This window comes from Bidens hawaiensis, unplaced genomic scaffold (assembly GCF_021521415.1).
Source record: "Bidens hawaiensis isolate Kalapana, Puna unplaced genomic scaffold, B.hawaiensis_p1.1 tig00012385_1, whole genome shotgun sequence".
NCBI classification, from domain to species: domain Eukaryota; kingdom Viridiplantae; phylum Streptophyta; class Magnoliopsida; order Asterales; family Asteraceae; genus Bidens; species Bidens hawaiensis.
The window spans coordinates 430,635-447,373 of record NW_027492011.1 but is presented as its reverse complement, the minus strand read 5'-3'; the positions used below and the strand labels follow the sequence as shown (position 1 = coordinate 447,373).

General features: G+C 33.9%; 2 protein-coding genes across 2 annotated transcripts; one reads left to right on the top strand and one right to left on the bottom strand.

Annotated features, from left to right (window-relative positions):
• The first annotated feature begins 483 nt into the window (after positions 1–483).
• LOC143540888 (protein RER1A-like) lies at positions 484–3,572 on the top strand. Its single transcript, XM_077033849.1, has 4 exons — positions 484–582; positions 2,003–2,375; positions 3,192–3,372; positions 3,449–3,572. Exons 2-4 carry the CDS (start codon positions 2,023–2,025, stop codon positions 3,509–3,511), a joined length of 597 nt encoding a protein of 198 aa, XP_076889964.1. The 5' UTR covers positions 484–582; positions 2,003–2,022; the 3' UTR covers positions 3,512–3,572.
• A 1,832-nt stretch (positions 3,573–5,404) lies between these two features.
• On the bottom strand, positions 5,405–8,483 carry LOC143540887 (transcription factor bHLH63-like). The gene is made up of 7 exons (XM_077033848.1): positions 8,110–8,483; positions 7,797–7,973; positions 7,292–7,426; positions 7,117–7,188; positions 6,801–6,971; positions 6,608–6,716; positions 5,405–5,932 (listed from the first exon to the last, which is right to left on the bottom strand). The coding sequence occupies exons 1-7, from the start codon at positions 8,419–8,421 to the stop codon at positions 5,895–5,897; spliced, it is 1,014 nt and encodes a 337-aa protein (XP_076889963.1). The 5' UTR covers positions 8,422–8,483; the 3' UTR covers positions 5,405–5,894.
• Positions 8,484–16,739: the final 8,256 nt, after the last annotated feature.

The following is a 16,739-nucleotide window of genomic DNA, read 5'->3' as shown; positions in this document are numbered from 1 at the left end:
TTATTTTAGAGATATTGGATTTTAATAATCCCAACTAAATGTAATTTGTCGATAATAATCCCAACTGAGTTTATTGTCACTGGTAGTCTCAAAACTTTAAAAGTTTGCTCTCATTGGCCACCCATTAAAAAACGCTTAACGAAGTTATATTTTTTTATTTCCAAATTTCAAACTAGCGTTTTAGGGCTTTTGATCGGAAGAAGAGTACGAGTCGATTTATGTAAAAACTAACTCGAGACGCTGATCCAAACGACTTAATACACCCACCCCCACATTTCGTTTTAGCGGCACCAAAGGGATGATAGAAGACCAGACGAGTAAGTGACGTTCATCAGTTCGAGAATCGTTGGGTTTAGGTGGGAGTTTTTCTCTCATCGAAAGACTAGTGTATTCCATTTATAAAAAATAAAAATAAAAGTAAAATAAAATACTATCATAACGGTCAAAATCACAAGAAACATAATCCAGCCGTCACAAATACTACTCATCAAGAAACCCATAAGACTCGAACCAAATATTATTATTATTTATTATTATTATCCATCAAATTGATCTTGAAATCGACTAATATCTTCACTAGAGGTAATAATCTTCCACACTCACTTCTTCAATTTGACCAATTTCCATATTCTTTATATCAATTGTGACCTCAAACTGTCACCAATATTATTAATTTGAAGTTTATGGGTCTAATTGTTTAGATCTGGTTGTGGGTTATGTTTAAATGTTTGAGTTGTGATTTGGGTTTTAATTTGTTTGGTTGATTGATGATGTTGTGTGTTGATTGTTGGTAAATCTTGATGAGTTAGTTATAAATGTTGAATGGGTTGGTACTTGGTAGTGTATAATGTGAGTTTTCGTAACCGGGTTTTGGAAAATTTGGGGTTTTTTGAGTTATATGTTTACTTGGATTGTGTTCGGGTGGAAACGCTACGAGAGCTTAGTCTCGAGTTTGGCTTGTTTCGAGATTTGTTTGTAAAGCTCGAGCTTGGCTCGTGAGTCTTTTTTTTTAAGCTCGACTTGAGCTCGTGAGTCGTTTTTACAAGCTCGAGATTGGCTCATTTCAACTTAAGAGAGTTCTAGCTTGAGCTCAGCTTGTTTCAAGCTCTGGTTTATAAAGCTCAAGCTCAAGCTCGGCTCACGAGTCCTTTTTTTTTAAGCTCGAGGTGAGCTCGTGGGTCATTTTTTTAAGCTCGGGCTTGGCTCATTTTGACTTAAGAGAGCTCGAGCTCGGTTCAAGTTCTTTTTATAAAGCTCAAGCTCGGCTCATGATTCATTTTTTTTAAGCTTGAGCTGAGCTCGTTGGTCGTTTTTCAAGCTCGAGCTTGACTCATTTCGACTTAAGAGAGCTCGAGCTCGGTTCAAGTTCTGTTTATAAAGTTCGAGCTCAAGCTCGGCTCACGAGTCCTTTTTTTAAGCTCGAGCTGAGCTCGTGGGTTGTTTTTCAAGCTCGAGCTTGGCTCATTTCGACTTAAGAGAGCTTGGCTCGTGAGTCTTTTTTTTTAAAGCTTGGCTCGTTTCGACCTCTGTTTTTAGAGCTTGAGCTGGGATTGGGCTTGTCTTTTTTGATTAATTTATATACTTTTTTAAATTATTTTTAAATTTTGAGATAACCTTAAAGAGTCTAAGCTTGGCTCGAGCTCATGTGCAGTACCTTAAATGAACCAAAGCTCGGCTCGAGCTTGCAGTATCTTAAATAAGCCTAAGCTCGGCTCAAGCTCATGTGTAGTACCTTAAACAAGCCTAAGCTCAGCTCGAGCTTGGCTGTGCAGTTTGAAATTAATGCACAGAAGACCAAAAGAGTTCAAATTTAAAAACACTTGGCCCGTTAAGGCTCGAGCTTGAGCTCGATAAACGAGCATTATTTGTGGCCCTGCTCAAATCGGCTCATTTTGAGTTTTTTTTATCGATTTAATGCCTGTTTTTGTAACCTTAATTTTTCGAAAATTTTGTAATTTTATAAAGTTATTTTCTTATTTGGATTGTGTTCTTGATATTATAGGATTTTAAGGTCAAATTTCCATGGAAGGTATCGGAACTGGTAATGGTAACGGTGCATCCGCAGCAACATTGGATCAATGGAGGCAATATACGAGGCTTTTTCAGTACTATTTGGATAAAACTACTCCCCACGCGACATATAGGTGGATCGGGACTGCAACATTAGGAGTTTTGTTTGTGTTGCGTATTATTTATGTTCAAGGGTTCTACATTGTTACCTATGGTCTGGGAATCTACATACTTAATTTGCTGATCGGGTTTTTGACACCACTGGTTGACCCTGAAGTTGACCCGACTGATGGTCCGCTGCTACCTACAAAAGGGTCTGATGAGTTTAAACCGTTCATTCGGCGTCTGCCCGAGTTTAAGTTCTGGTAATTATTTCACACTTTCACATAATTATTTATATGTCAAAACTCTTGTTATTTTAACTAGGATTAATTTTATACAAGTTCAAAATTTCGTATATATCCTTATTGTTTTTAACTTATAACAGTTTGTTTTGTTGAATAAACAAAAAAGAAAACAATGTTATAGGCTGTTAAAAAAGTGTAAAATGTCTATAATGCCCCTAACTTTAAAGCTGTTTGCCACGTCTAAAGTTGTAAAATGACCGAAACGCCCTTGAATAAACTCAAATAGTTTCAACAGTCTTTTAGAGTTGATTCTTTTGAGTAGATTTATGGGAATTTTTGTGACTATACTAGTGACAAAAATTTCAAGGTTAAGGGCATTTTTGTCATTTTACAGTTATTCCATATTTTCTTTTTGCCTAGAATTTATAAAACAAAACTGTATATGTGGGGGATGGCCTCAGTTAAGATATATTGTTGGATTTAAAGGTATGTCATCACAAAGGCGTTCATCATATCGATCCTGGTGACATTTTTCTTCATGTTTGAAAAGTGTAAAATGTCTATAATGCCCCTAACTTTAAAGCTGTTTGCTAAATCTAGAGGTGTAAATTGACAGAAATGCCCTTGAGTAAACTCAAATAGTTTGAGTTTCGACAGTCCTTTAGAGTCGATTCTTTTGAGTAGAATTATGGGAATTTTTGTGACTATACTAGTGACAAAAATTTCAAACTTAAGGGCATTTTTGTCATTTTACAGTTATTTCCATATTTTCTTTTTGCCTAGAGTTCATAACCAAGAATCTCATTATGTGTTTTCTTATTGTTGGATTAAAAGGTATGCCATCACAAAGGCTTTCATCATATCGATCCTGATGACGTTTTTCTCTATGTTTGACATCCCCGTGTTCTGGCCGATACTTCTCTGCTACTGGCTTGTGCTGTTCACCCTAACAATGAAGCGCCAAATCATGCATATGATCAAGTACAAATACATCCCATTCAGCGTCGGTAAACAGGTCTGCATTTTCTATACATGCTCTTTTCTTTAGTATCACAATGAGTAAACTTAAAACTTGAGCGGTTTTTGAACAGAAATACGGTGGTAAGAAGTCGTCTTCAGCGAGTAGCAGCGGCAGTGGATCTCGAGCTGATTGAAGACGGTATTTGTTTGTTTGTTTATTTAATTTTATTATTAAAATCTAAATGTAGTTGTTAGGAAAACTTGTTTTATCAAACTTATAAGATAACATCATTCCAGTTTTAACTACATATATCCTTTGCTTCATATTGCGCAAAACTATGCAAAGCCCGAAAGTTGCATTAAAAACTTAACAGAACATATATACCAGTTGCGGAAAGATTGTAAAGAAATGTTGCTTGTTTTTTTTTCCATTGAAAAATCAATCTTGCTCGTATAATTTAGCCGGTACATGCAATGTTGCAAAAATCCCGACTAGGCATTGTTTAATCCCCGATTAATCGCTAGTCCCACTTCACTGATTAATTTTGGGCTAGTCGGCTAATTAATCGGTCAACGGTCAAATACGGCCAAAAATGACGGTTTCTGGCGAAATTCCGACCAAAATCAGGGGTTTTCGGCGAGATTCAAACAAAAACCGGGGGTTTTTGGCGAGATTCTTGCCAGTTTCTGGCCAAAATATGTTTGTGTATGTATAAAACTGAAAATTGCATATAAAAATGTGTGTGTGTGTGTATAAAACTGAAAAATATACATTAAAGTCCAATCCGCTTAATCGCTAGTCCTCACCCCACTTCTCGACTAGCGATTTTTACAACACTGGGTACATGCTTACATGTCTATTTCAACTTGTGCTCTGTTTTAAGCTTCTTGATTTTGGATGTTTTGTTTGTAAGTTTCATGTTGATTTTCTTTTGTTAAACTTCTGTTGTTGATGGTAAAAAAAATTATTATATAATTATCAGAGTTATAGTGGGCTAATCTGTTTATTATTTCATTTAATATATAATAATGTAGGCCATTTCATAGTAAATGGGCTATCATCATAGGTAATTTCAAAATTGTGTTTAAAAATAACATTAAAAATAACAAGGAGTTTGGACTATATCATGCAAAACAAAAAAAAAAAAAAGAAGGCAGAGACTTTTGTGAGAAAAAATAAAAAGTATATTGGTTTTTATAGCATTTGCCCATAATTTTATGTTCATAAGACAAAAACTATTTGAAAAGTGAGACTTTTGAAAACAACTTTTTAACAATTTTCAAAAAGCCAAAATGTTAACCAGTTTTATCAATGTCAAACATATTTTTAACTTAAAAAGCCGATAAATCAATAAGTTATTTCCAAACTCAATCCCAAATACTCCTTGTTTCTACTGGTTTCATATCATAACTTTTTTAAGACCACATGTCCAACGCAAGTTGATTAGTTGGTTAAAAAGGCGTGGTCATGTACCGTGATGTTATATGTAACAGGTTCTTATGGTTACCAAAATAACCATATTGTTATGTTGTCTAGTCTAATCCAAATTTAGTTGAAGCTAGAGAAGTTAAAAGTTATCCAAAATCATTTACTTTATGCATGCAACCTCCTAAAAGTTTCTTTTTAATATTTGGATTCTCTCTATAATACTGCAATGATTTTTTTTTCTTTTACTAAAAATAACAAAAAAAATGAGCATAAAGTTGTTTGTGGGACAAGGAGTACATGCAAATTCATAGCATGATGATAATCATATAATATTCAAAGAAAAGCTTAGTGAAAGTATACATATGTATAATAAAGACTGGTTCACATGCTTGAAATTGGATATCTTCATTGGTAATCTTGATGCTGTCATTTTGTTTATGTAAAGTGCATACATCTAAATCTGTTCCTGTTGATGTGGGGCTAGGGTCAAAAGGTATTATGGTCAATCACCATCAAGAAAACAAAGGGAATCAAGAAAATCTTGTTGCGAATATACGGTCATATCTTCGCGTCTTTTTCAACTTATGGCTTGAAAACGATAGAAAGATGCCGCTATTAAGCAACCAAAAGATCGAGTTTGCGCATTTTTAGAGATATTAAGATCTAACGTCATGATTAACGTTGTTTACCAACGAGTTTGGTAAGAACTATAAAACAAACATTTTTTTTAAAAAATAGGTCAGACAGGTCGGGTGGCGTGAATACGAGGGTAGTTGTTTAAGCTCTTAAATGTTTATACATCACAATCAAAGTTGTCTATTTTGGTCCCATAGGAGTTGTTACTATCATGGTTGTAGTTGGCTCATTGCATTTCAATTTAATTTATCAAAATATAAACATTTTTCACATTTAAATTTATATTATATTTTTATGCTCTTGCAAGTTGCACTTTCAAAGCCACTAGTGATTATTCTTAAACAAAACATTACCTTAATGTTTACAACATAAGATGATAAAATGAGTTCTTGTTATTGTTTCTAGAATGCTTACATATATTATAGGTATGTATATTTACATTGCAAAATGACTAATTAAAAATTAGTAAACATTTAGACTTGATCATGTCAAAAAGAATTCTTCAAGTGGATTTACAACTCCATCTTCAAATGGCTTCCTTCATATGAACCTGAAAAAAATAATCAAGAAATCTTTAAAAAAATGAAAAGATCGATCATCAAACCATCCGTCTTACTCGTCCATCGATTAGACTAGTTTCAAAAACCAGATGACTTCATATATTTTTTAAACTAAGCCATACATGTGTGTTTGTGTGTATATATATGTCTACTTTTAAAAGATATAGTACTTGATTTTTCTAATCTACTAATTAGATTTTGAAAAGAAAAGGATGTAGCTTGAAAATTCAGTCCAAACTATTGGTCCGGTTCAACCAGTCGGTACCATATCCACATCCCAAATAAAAAGTGACTAAAAAGTGCTCAACTAAACAGCGGTGCCCTATTCGGTCCCAAGATCATTAATACAAATAATTATCGATCAATGGAAGTTTGATATTTTTGAAAGAAGACAGTCAGATACCCAACAAGCAACTTAATTGGTAAAGGGTTCAATCCCTATAGAATGTAACATTTCGTCGTAAAAAATAGTCCAAAAATGTGAACTTAATTTGACCAACTTTTTATTTGATTTCTGTGGGTATATATGTAACTCCCTATATTTGTATTATCTATGTTTAAAATGTCCATGTTATGCCTGCTGAAATTCAGATTACCACATATAGCATGTAACATTAAAAAAGATATATAAAATGGCCTTCATATTAAATATATTCTCTTTTTACCTGTAAATTTATGGGGTTGAAAAGGAATTGCTGATGATTCTTGTTGAATTTCCATTCTGTATAGATTTTGTAGATCACCATCCCATGTCACATGACTTGGCTGCATTTGCTAAAATAATAATAATAAAACATTTATAAGAACACGATATTTTGATGGTCGAAGCAAATTATTTACAACGAAAGTAGGAATTACATTGAAGCACGGTGAAACAACGAATGAATCAGGAATTGAAACCGGACCACCAATGCTTCTTCTTAACATTGTGTCAATAGGGCTATTTCCCATTTCTAGTAGCGAATTTACTTGAAAATAAGTAGGATTCGTCATTTCAGAAGAATAACTGACCGCTGGAACTTCAAACATCTGATATGTGAATAATAATAATATATTTTAGCAAACTACTAAAAGTATCGTGTTTACTGTATAGGGTCGGGTGAGTTTTCTGGTAATAGGTTCTTATGGTTTAAATAAAAACAGGTTTAAAGAATAATGTTAATATGTTAATTACCTCTTTCATGATTAGATTATCAATGTCAAAATCTAATCTAGGTTGAAGAGCAGCAAGCTTCATGGACAAGAACTGTTGAGAATCAACATCATAAATATATGATTAGTTTTTTATACTTTTATAAAGTTGGAGTCAATAATGGTGTGATGATTAAATAATAATTTTAGTTGCTTACTTCTACTTGCTTTTGAAGACATTGCACGTAATTAATGATTTCATCAAGCATTCCTGCTTTTCCAGTAATCTTGTTGCATCCTGGAACTAAATCTTGCAAATACTTCATTCTCTCACTTATTTTCTCCCTTCTTACCTGTTCAAAAGTCCAAATATTTAAATTATTAAACACAAATGGGCTAAATTAGTTATTTAAATATATAATAATTTATATAATGAAAATCCCATTAATTAAAAATTTTAATAATATAAACTTTAATGATCTAAATTATATGACTTATTGGTCGATAATAAGAATCCATACTGTAATTTTAAACAGTGACAGACAAGCTTTTAATAATTAAAGTATGACTCATTGGTTAATAATAATAATAATAATAATCAATAATACAATTTAACAGTTGACACTTCTAATTTTCATTAATACCACTCGCATAATTATCATAAATTTACACTCAATTTCTAACAGACCAACGAGTCATAGTTTGAATTAATAAATGACGTACTCGTTCAGCAAGACTATGGCTATCGGTTGCTTGACCCTGACGAGCTCGAACATGAATATAATCTTGTTTTGGAGCTTCTTTAGCCTTTGATTTCTCTTTTGATGAAGTTTGTGTAGAGTTCTCTTCAGAACACCCCTTTATTTTCTTTTCTTTAACACCATTTTCTTTCAAAACCACCTAAAAATTATTACATTAAATCACCCATTAAAAAAGTTACAAAGTTTTTATACTTTCCAACAATCTTTTTCAATAATAATAATAATAATAATAATAATAATAATAATAATAATAATAATAATAATAATAATCCAACCTTTTGCTTCTCATCTTCAAGGGTTTTCCTTTTCTTGATATTATGATCATCCACCATTAATGTTGGGATCATTTGATCATGGCACACATCATTAAAATCCGGCCAACCATATTGCATACCCGGGTCGGGTTTAATATCAACCAAACCCCGGAATTGGTTATGATCATTCCCACTAAAAAATTGTTGTTGTTGTTGTTGTTTCAGTCTGGCTTGTTGTCGCTCGAAAACACTCATATCGGTGCCGCGGGTGACCGTGGTGTTGTTCATGGTGGTGTAGGGGCCATGTAGCATCTCCATGGAAGCTGCATTCATTTTTATATCAAGATTTTTAAAGGGTGTGTATTTTTGTAATCGAGAGTTATATTTTTAACAAAATGTGTGACATATATAGAGAGATAATAAGGATAAGGAGGGGGGGGGGGTGGGGTATATATTACATATAATTATATATAGAAAGTGGCCGGAGAGGGTGCCGGAGAGTGTCAGAGATGGCCGGAATAAATAAGGGTTGAGTGGGGAGTGGTGGTAGGGCAAGGTCACCATAGGGACAGCAATGGGCAATGGGGCCTCACTGACATGACTGCCACGTGGTGTGTTCCTGCAAATACTAATTTATTTTGGCTAACAATTTGAGTTTATATTATCGAGCGGGGTTCTCACCGGAAGCAATCATTTTATCCCTATGAGGTAGAGGTAAGGTTGTCTACATCTTACCCTCCTCAGACTCTATCATGGCTTTGCTATTGGTAAGATATATTGAGTACGATGATGATGATGATAATGATAATGATGATGAATTTGAGTTTATATTATACTAATGTGTTTCAATTGGAAGTAGGCTCTCTATTAATATAAAGTGGAGTTAACGTGTCTACATCTTACCCTTCTAAGATCCTATCATAGTTTTGCTATTGATGGGATTTACTGAATACGATGATGATGATGATGATATATTAGTGTGTTTCAATAACCCTAATATGTTCTTTTCCAATATGATTTAGTGGTAGAAAACATGGGGTTTTCAATGGAGACTTGGATTTAATATTCACTGACAACACTTTAGAGGGGTATGGGTGCTCAATGAAGGAAGACTGGATATTTGTGATCTCTAGTTTGATCCTTAAGGCATCCGGGTTTAACCAGCAGTGGGCATCATGCGAGTGGATTTTCTTCGGAACTGGTGATAATTTGGAAACACTTAAGGGTTTCGTAAGGCTAGGTTGAGCCAGCGGATGATAGGTTTTTGTCATTTGGTCACCTGTACGAGTGTTTAGACAATTCTAATTATGTTGCCCGTTAAAAATAACCCTAATTAATATGTTAAGAACAAAGAAGATTTGTTGTGCTTTATACAAATTTATAAATGAAACCTGAGGGTTATGATAAATTTAGTCAAACTTTGAGAAGAGTGAGATATAACTAGGGTTAATTTGATATGTGTTTTGAGGATGAGAGGTAAAGTAATTTAAGATAAGGTAAAAAAAACTACACATGAAATTGGTATCTAAGACATCATTTTAGACGATGCGGTATGGGTGTCGTTTCAATGTCGCAGGTCACCACTTCGAATTTGAAGGGGGGGGGGAGACATTTGTATATATTGGATTGAAGTTGAATTTAAATGTATTGCTTAAAAGTCTAGCGTATAACTTCTAAATAGTTTTTATGGTAAAGTATACAAATAATAAAGTAAACAAACACAATTTGTTTTTAAAAAGTTTATGAAACAAAATAAATATCAAGAATGATGTCCATCCCATTCCTGAGTTACATGTAATAAACCTATAACTTCTAAATAGTTAGGCCAAACGTAGTGGGCGTGAGATTGGGCGACAAAAGGGCGACTTGGGGCTAGAACACCCCCCCTGGGCAATTTGGGGCAGGGCGGATTCTTTTTATCGCCTAAACTCTTGAGAAAATAATATTTTATTATTTTGACCGTTTGACAACGATACAAAATAAAAAAAATTATTAAAACAATATATTATATATCTATATAAACATATACCTTCTTCTCCATTTCATATCCTTCTTCTTCATTTTACATCTATATAAACATAAACCTTCTTCAAAAAATCTAACAAAATGAATCCTACAAACAACCCGAACCAACCGACACTCGTGGAATTCGCCGCTACCATGAAAGAAATCATCAAAAAACACAAAAAGTGTGTCGAGGAACTCAACGATGCCATGAGAGAAACCGACAAACAACACGAAAAGATTGCCCAAATGTTGGAATTGCGGGAAATGAGTGAAGAATACAAATCCCTCAAAGATGTCGGGTTACACGAAGAGGCCACATTATTGCAACGACAACGAATGGAAAAAATGCACGAATATTATGGATATTAGTATTTTATTTAATTATGTTTTTTAATATTTTTAGTTATGTAATTTTTTTTAATTTTAATGCATTATTAGTTATGTTTTTTAAGTTTTTTGTATTTCTTTTTAATTTTAATGCATTTTATCTAATTATTTAAATAAATTGGTTTTTATTTGTTTAGTTTAGTTATAAAAAGAAAATAATAAAAAAATAAACTGTGGGCCCAACTTATAGCCCCTACACCATTACACCCCAAAAACAAATTTCCATTCTTTGCTAACTGGACAACACATGTTATAATCCGCCCTTAATTGTAGCCCCTCCACTACACATAGCCTTATAGCTTAGGGGAAAGGGACATATTGTTGGAGAGTCTTAAGTAGACATTTATTTTTTATTGTTGGAAATATCTAAAACTATTTTTATAAACCATCTTTTAGAATATATTATAATATCATAGTTTTTATACACTTGATCGTAGATCGCTACAAGTATTCTATTTTTATATATTTCATTTGTTGTGAAAGCAACCCATGAACCAATCACAGGGTGACAGCTCACCGACAATAGTACGAGAAGGAGCACGCTCCAGTACAAAATGTCACTATCAGCCGCTGCCTACTCACCAACTCCCATCGTGGCACGAACGTAACCCATAGTTGGTGGAAAAGGAATATTATATACAGCTTGCCGTACCTTCTTGGAAACCTACATTCGGCTATAAATACTCCAACACCTTGGAACGGTATCATCATCTTCTCTCTAGTTATTTCTCTCTATATACACTTATATTCAGAGCAACTTAGTCTGATTCTCACGCCGGAGGGTGGTCACAAGGAGGAACCCCCCTCCCCCCATTCTCAGTGACGAGCTTACGGTGTCTGTTTTGCAGGTTGAGAAGAATAACCATCTTTGCCGGACCTAACTCTCGTGGGAAACATCTACTTAACCCTAAGATTATCCTTAATCTGTCGGGGTCATTTAGTGTTTCTTCAAAAGAAAAATATATGTATCATATCATTAGATGCGTGTCTTACAGCCAAATCAATTTTAAACATTTGAAATGAATTTTTTGGTCAACAATCTTATTTTAAACGGATATAAATTTATTTAAATAATTGCAACGATTCACTAGGCATGTGATGAATTACTTTTTATACCATACAAGTTTAATATTCAAGTTATCCTAATATATTAAATAACGATCAAAGTAAAACAAATATAATCTAAAATCAATGTCATAAAAATGTAAAATGCCTTTAATGATTAACTTACTAAAAAACCTAGGCCATTGAACTTTAGCTCAACTAACAATGAAGGCAAGGTGAATTTTTGAGCTAGAGACTGCAAAGTTTCATGTTTGAATCCGATCTCTGTTGGGTTTTGCCGCATGAGGCTTTCGGGAGGCAGGTGGATTTTCCAGGAACAAAGATGGTGGACTTGAACTATATCCAGTGTTATCTACGATCGCGGATATATGCATTATCTTTTGCTATTGGGTTATCCTTACCCCGTGATAGTCAGACTTTATTCGTTGTTTGTTAAAAAGGAAAAAAAAACAGATGCTACGAAGTAATTAAATGGAAATATAGAATCTTGAAAAGTGTTGTACTTTAAAACCCACCTGAAATAAAATCATTGAGGTTTTCTGGGAATGGAACAAAAAATCTATATTAAAATATCTTAAGTTAAATTACAAAAATTAATATTTCTGTGTCTTCATGATTAACATAAGACTAGTGTTTTAAACAAGTGTGTTGTGACGGGGTCATGACAAGAATTTGATCGGTATATATTGATTTGGTTCTTTACGATATTAATATTCATTATGTTAAACGATGTGTATAATATGTCTACTTTAGCATTTCAAAAATACTATAACTATAATTATAATATTTTGCATTTCAAAAATAATTTAGTTAAATAATAAAATAACTAAATATGGTCGGTTCGCTCACTATGATAACTTGTGTGTGTAAAAAAACGAAAACAACTTAAATAAAATTTATATCAGAATGTCGAAAGACACATTCTTGAAGTTGACTTTTATACTAATTATTATTATTAAATCTTATATTACTAGATTTATTATTCTTATTAGAATTAGATTAGGTATCGATAAAAATGGTATTATACAAACTTTAATAAATGTTTCTATATTATACAGTGTTAGACCAACTTTTCTTAATAAACATGATGTATAAGAAACATTAGAGTAAATAATCTGAGTTTGACTCTTTTAACTTTTATACAAGAGACTATAGTTTTTTATTTCAATTAGGTAAATTAAGCATTTGAGGTTAGGGCTGCTACGGAAAATGTTTAGTTTGGTAATGATACTGTACGGTAACAATATTGAAGTCAAATTCGGGAAATACCGGTATCGCACCGATACCGAAAACTCAAAGAGTTGGTACCGATTCGATACCAACACCAGTACATGTACCCGTTTGCTCATCACTAATTTGAAGATGTATATAGAGTTGCTAACTCTAGTCGGGAAAATCAGTTGACATTCAAGCAGGAGAGAAAAAAAGTTACGGTCACACTAGAAGTGGGACAAAAAGCAAAGCTCGCTATTTCGATTAGCTTGTTAGAAAGGGGACTACCACCGCAGTGAGATCAAACCGCTCTCACTTCCTAATGATAATCTTATCATTTTCTAGACACCTGACCTCACTAACACCTTCTTTCTCTATTGGTCAAACCTTTTCCATCATTATGTTGGAAAATGGAACCAATTACCTTCTTAGTTAAGAAAACATCACCTCAAGCCGACTCATTGCATAATCAACGTTTAAAAGTTGTGTTTGGCTCATAAATAAGTTTACAAGCTTGAGCTTGACTCATTTTGACTCATTTTAAGATCAATGTCTAAAACCCAGATTTGTCTCACTTATCAAATAAACTTTATATTCATTATCATAATTATATTTAATGTAGTTATAATATAATTACCCTAGATCTCACTCTAGCCCCTAGATCTTTCTTGACATTTCTAGTTGACCCTAGATCTCTTCATGACGGCTGCAGGCTTTCATATGGCGGCTAGATCTTAATATCAATCTCGGGTACCACGAGCTTGGTCCACAATTACACCAAGCTCTAACATCACTTCAAGGCTCATGATCGATCAAACACTTTATTCTTGCAAGAGAAAACTAACTCAAAAATTCGTTACAATAACTCTTTATTAATCACACATTTAAACCATCTACCCAATCCCCGTATTTATAAATCTAAACACTAACTTGGTGACCAAGATATTTACCATAACAATCATATTAGAATTAGGAAACTAAACCAACTTGACCAACTTATCAACTTAGATCTTTCCACATTCACCGATTTATGATTATGATCCAGAATTACCAACATTATATATTATATAAATGCCATTTTATTTATATCCTTATAAAACTTGGCGGCATTCAAAAGAGAAAACCGTTTAAAGTATATTGATGATTTGATTCTACTTTCGTCTAGTTATTTTTTTATACAATTGAACCGCTCCTAAGGGTGGACAGAGTGCTCACGAGGTGGTTTCGGGATGGGTTCGACACCCTCAAAAAATATAACTCCTCAATAGAAAATTTCAAAACTCTGTCATGTCATGTCTAAAATCAAGACCGAATGAATGTAGTTTTATTTGTAAAAATAAAATGGTAAAGAGTCATTGTCCTCTTTATAGTATTAAAAGATTTTTGAAGGGTCGAATTCTCAAGCGACATTCTTTGGCCCATGAAAGTCGATTGATGTGACAAAATATAACATCTCTAACTTCACCACAATTAAGTAAATATTTGATGTAATTCTAAGCATTACAAGCCCAATTATAAAATGTATCTATTAGATAAGAGTATATTGTTGATTTTAGTATCATCAAGCAATTTTAACTAATTGAGATTTACATGAAAATCAAAAAAAGAATCATAAAAGATGTTAATACGAGTTAACAGATGCGGGGTGTTAAGGCTATTATGATTTCAAGCATTAAGGAACATTTCAGGACAAAGAGGTGAATCCTCTAGGCTATAAGGATCCAAAGGCGAGGGTCAAGGTACTATTGGTTGTCTATGGGGTCTAAGGGACAACGCGACAATGCCCCTAGTTGGAGCCATGTTGGAAAAATGTATCTGCTTAAAGATGCATGTTTCATCATAAATGCATTGTATCTGTTTGGTCGGGTAAAATATGAATGGAAGATTATCTTCAAAATTTTAACTGGAAAAGTAAGTTGCTACTAATCGTCAGTAGTACTGATTTATATGATTTAAAACATACAGTTGTGTTGGGTTTATTTTTTATAAACATTTCAATTTAAGTTCTATAAAAACCAAGTTGTATTAAAGTAAAATATTTTTGTAGATTTGTTTATATATACAGATGTAAAAGAAATATTCATGTAAATATATAAGTTGACAACAATTGTGTTCATTTGAAAGTGGAATAATTGGGTTTCTTTGAAAGTGAACGCACTAGCTTGGAGGGCGCTTCAGAATCCTTTGCTTACGAGTAAGAATTTGATCAAAAGAAGCATCCTTTACAGCCCGGATATATGTAGTTGTTGTATGGCGACAGGGGAGTCGGTCGGTCATATTTTTGTGTCCTGTTATGTGGTGAGTGTGGTATGGCAACGTGTCAATGTGTAGTGTAATATACAACCCATTAACACTAGTTCGGTCAGAGATGTCCTTTTGGTTTTTAAACAGGTTCCAGAAATCGAGCACAGGAGGAAAATGGTTCAAGCGATTATTATGGTGGCTATACGGTGCTTGTGGAGGGCCCGTAACAAACTGATTTTCGAGAACAAGTCTTTGAAGATTGAGAACGTTAATAGAGATATAAAGGTTCCTAGCTATTTATAGATTAAAAAAATAGGGTAAAACACTTAAGTTTAGATTGGGGTAGATGAAGGATGTTGTCTATATAATTGTTGTTTTTTGTTGTATGTTAAGCCCTTGCCACCTTCTTGTTAAGAAGGGTTTTTGGTTTTATTTCTAAGGCTTTGTGTAGTGGGCGTGGGGTAGGGGCAAAATGGAGCGAGGAAGGGCGCAAACACCCCCCCCCCCCGGCGATATGTGGGTGATTCGGGGCGGGGGCAGGGTTTAATTGTCGTCGGCGAAGTGTGAGAAATAATAATATTATATAAATAGCACCGTTTGACAATGGTCAAATTTAAAAAAAAAATATTAATTTAAACAATATATATAAACATACACCCTTCTTCTCCATTTTATACACAAATCATACCCAAATTCTTACAAAAAATAACAAAATGAATCCTAGAAACAACCCGAACCAATCGAACTACCAATTCCATGGTTTCGGTCAAACGTATGGTTCGCAATCGAACCAACCGAACTTACAATGGAACCCGATGAACCCGAACCAACCGAGCTATCCGTTTCCATTTTCCGACCCGAACCTAAACATGTACGCCAACTATCTCAGCCCCAAAAACACAATGCCGGCGTTCGGGTCTACACTACCGGAGTCAGAGCCGGTGACGGTACCGGAGACGCAAACGGCACGGGCCTCCGGTTCAAGCAAAAAGGCGGCCCGTAAACACAAAAAGAAACAACCGGGGGAGCCGATGGCGCAACGTGCATACAAGCATTGGAGCGAGGAGGAGTGTCACACCCCGACCAAAGGCGGCGGAACATGCCGGGGTGCAACGATTGCTCATAAGCGCATGAAACTATTTAAAGCGACAATATTTTACAAACTCATTTCATTTCACAACATCGAAAATGTCACATAACCAAATATTCATAACTCAAATACAACAAAATATAGCAAATCAAATATTGTTCATTTTTGCTAATATCCTAACGGTATTTGTGATGTTTTCTTCACCGAACTCCATAATCAACCTAGATGCAAACCTGTAACATTTCATAAAATAAAGTTTATCAACACAAAGGTTGGTGAGCAATTCATAAGTTTGAACAATAGATATATAGTATGAAAAGCCACAAAACTAGTATACAAAACCATAAATAATAGCTATAAACTTGGATAAATAGTTATCGCTAACAAGTTAGCGACACCCAACTATAAGGGGTTGCCAAATAGTTTAGGATTTTATAGTTATCGTTAATTGCATTACGTTAACGAAACCTTGCCATGAGGGGTTGCCAAATGGTCTAAGATTTATAGTTCCACCATCCAAAAGCGATAAACACATAGTCAAATAAGCATAGAACACCAAATCGAGCAATTATTCAAGTAAGGTATACAACAACATTTGTGGTTTAAGACCCAAGTATAAAACATTTAGTTTAGATAAGTTGAAATG

Bases quoted from the DNA above. Each gene is read 5' to 3' on its own strand.
- LOC143540888 (XM_077033849.1), top strand. From the start codon at position 2,023: ATGGAAGGTATCGGAACTGGTAATGGTAACGGTGCATCCGCAGCAACA. The intron at 2,376-3,191 runs GTAATTATTTCA...TTGGATTAAAAG, and splicing joins CTGCCCGAGTTTAAGTTCTG to GTATGCCATCACAAAGGCTT. The intron at 3,373-3,448 runs GTCTGCATTTTC...GTTTTTGAACAG, and splicing joins CATTCAGCGTCGGTAAACAG to AAATACGGTGGTAAGAAGTC.
- LOC143540887 (XM_077033848.1), bottom strand. From the start codon at position 8,421: ATGAATGCAGCTTCCATGGAGATGCTACATGGCCCCTACACCACCATG. The intron at 7,974-8,109 runs GTTGGATTATTA...AATAATTTTTAG, and splicing joins TTGAAGATGAGAAGCAAAAG to GTGGTTTTGAAAGAAAATGG. The intron at 7,189-7,291 runs GTAAGCAACTAA...GATTCTCAACAG, and splicing joins GTCTTCAAAAGCAAGTAGAA to TTCTTGTCCATGAAGCTTGC.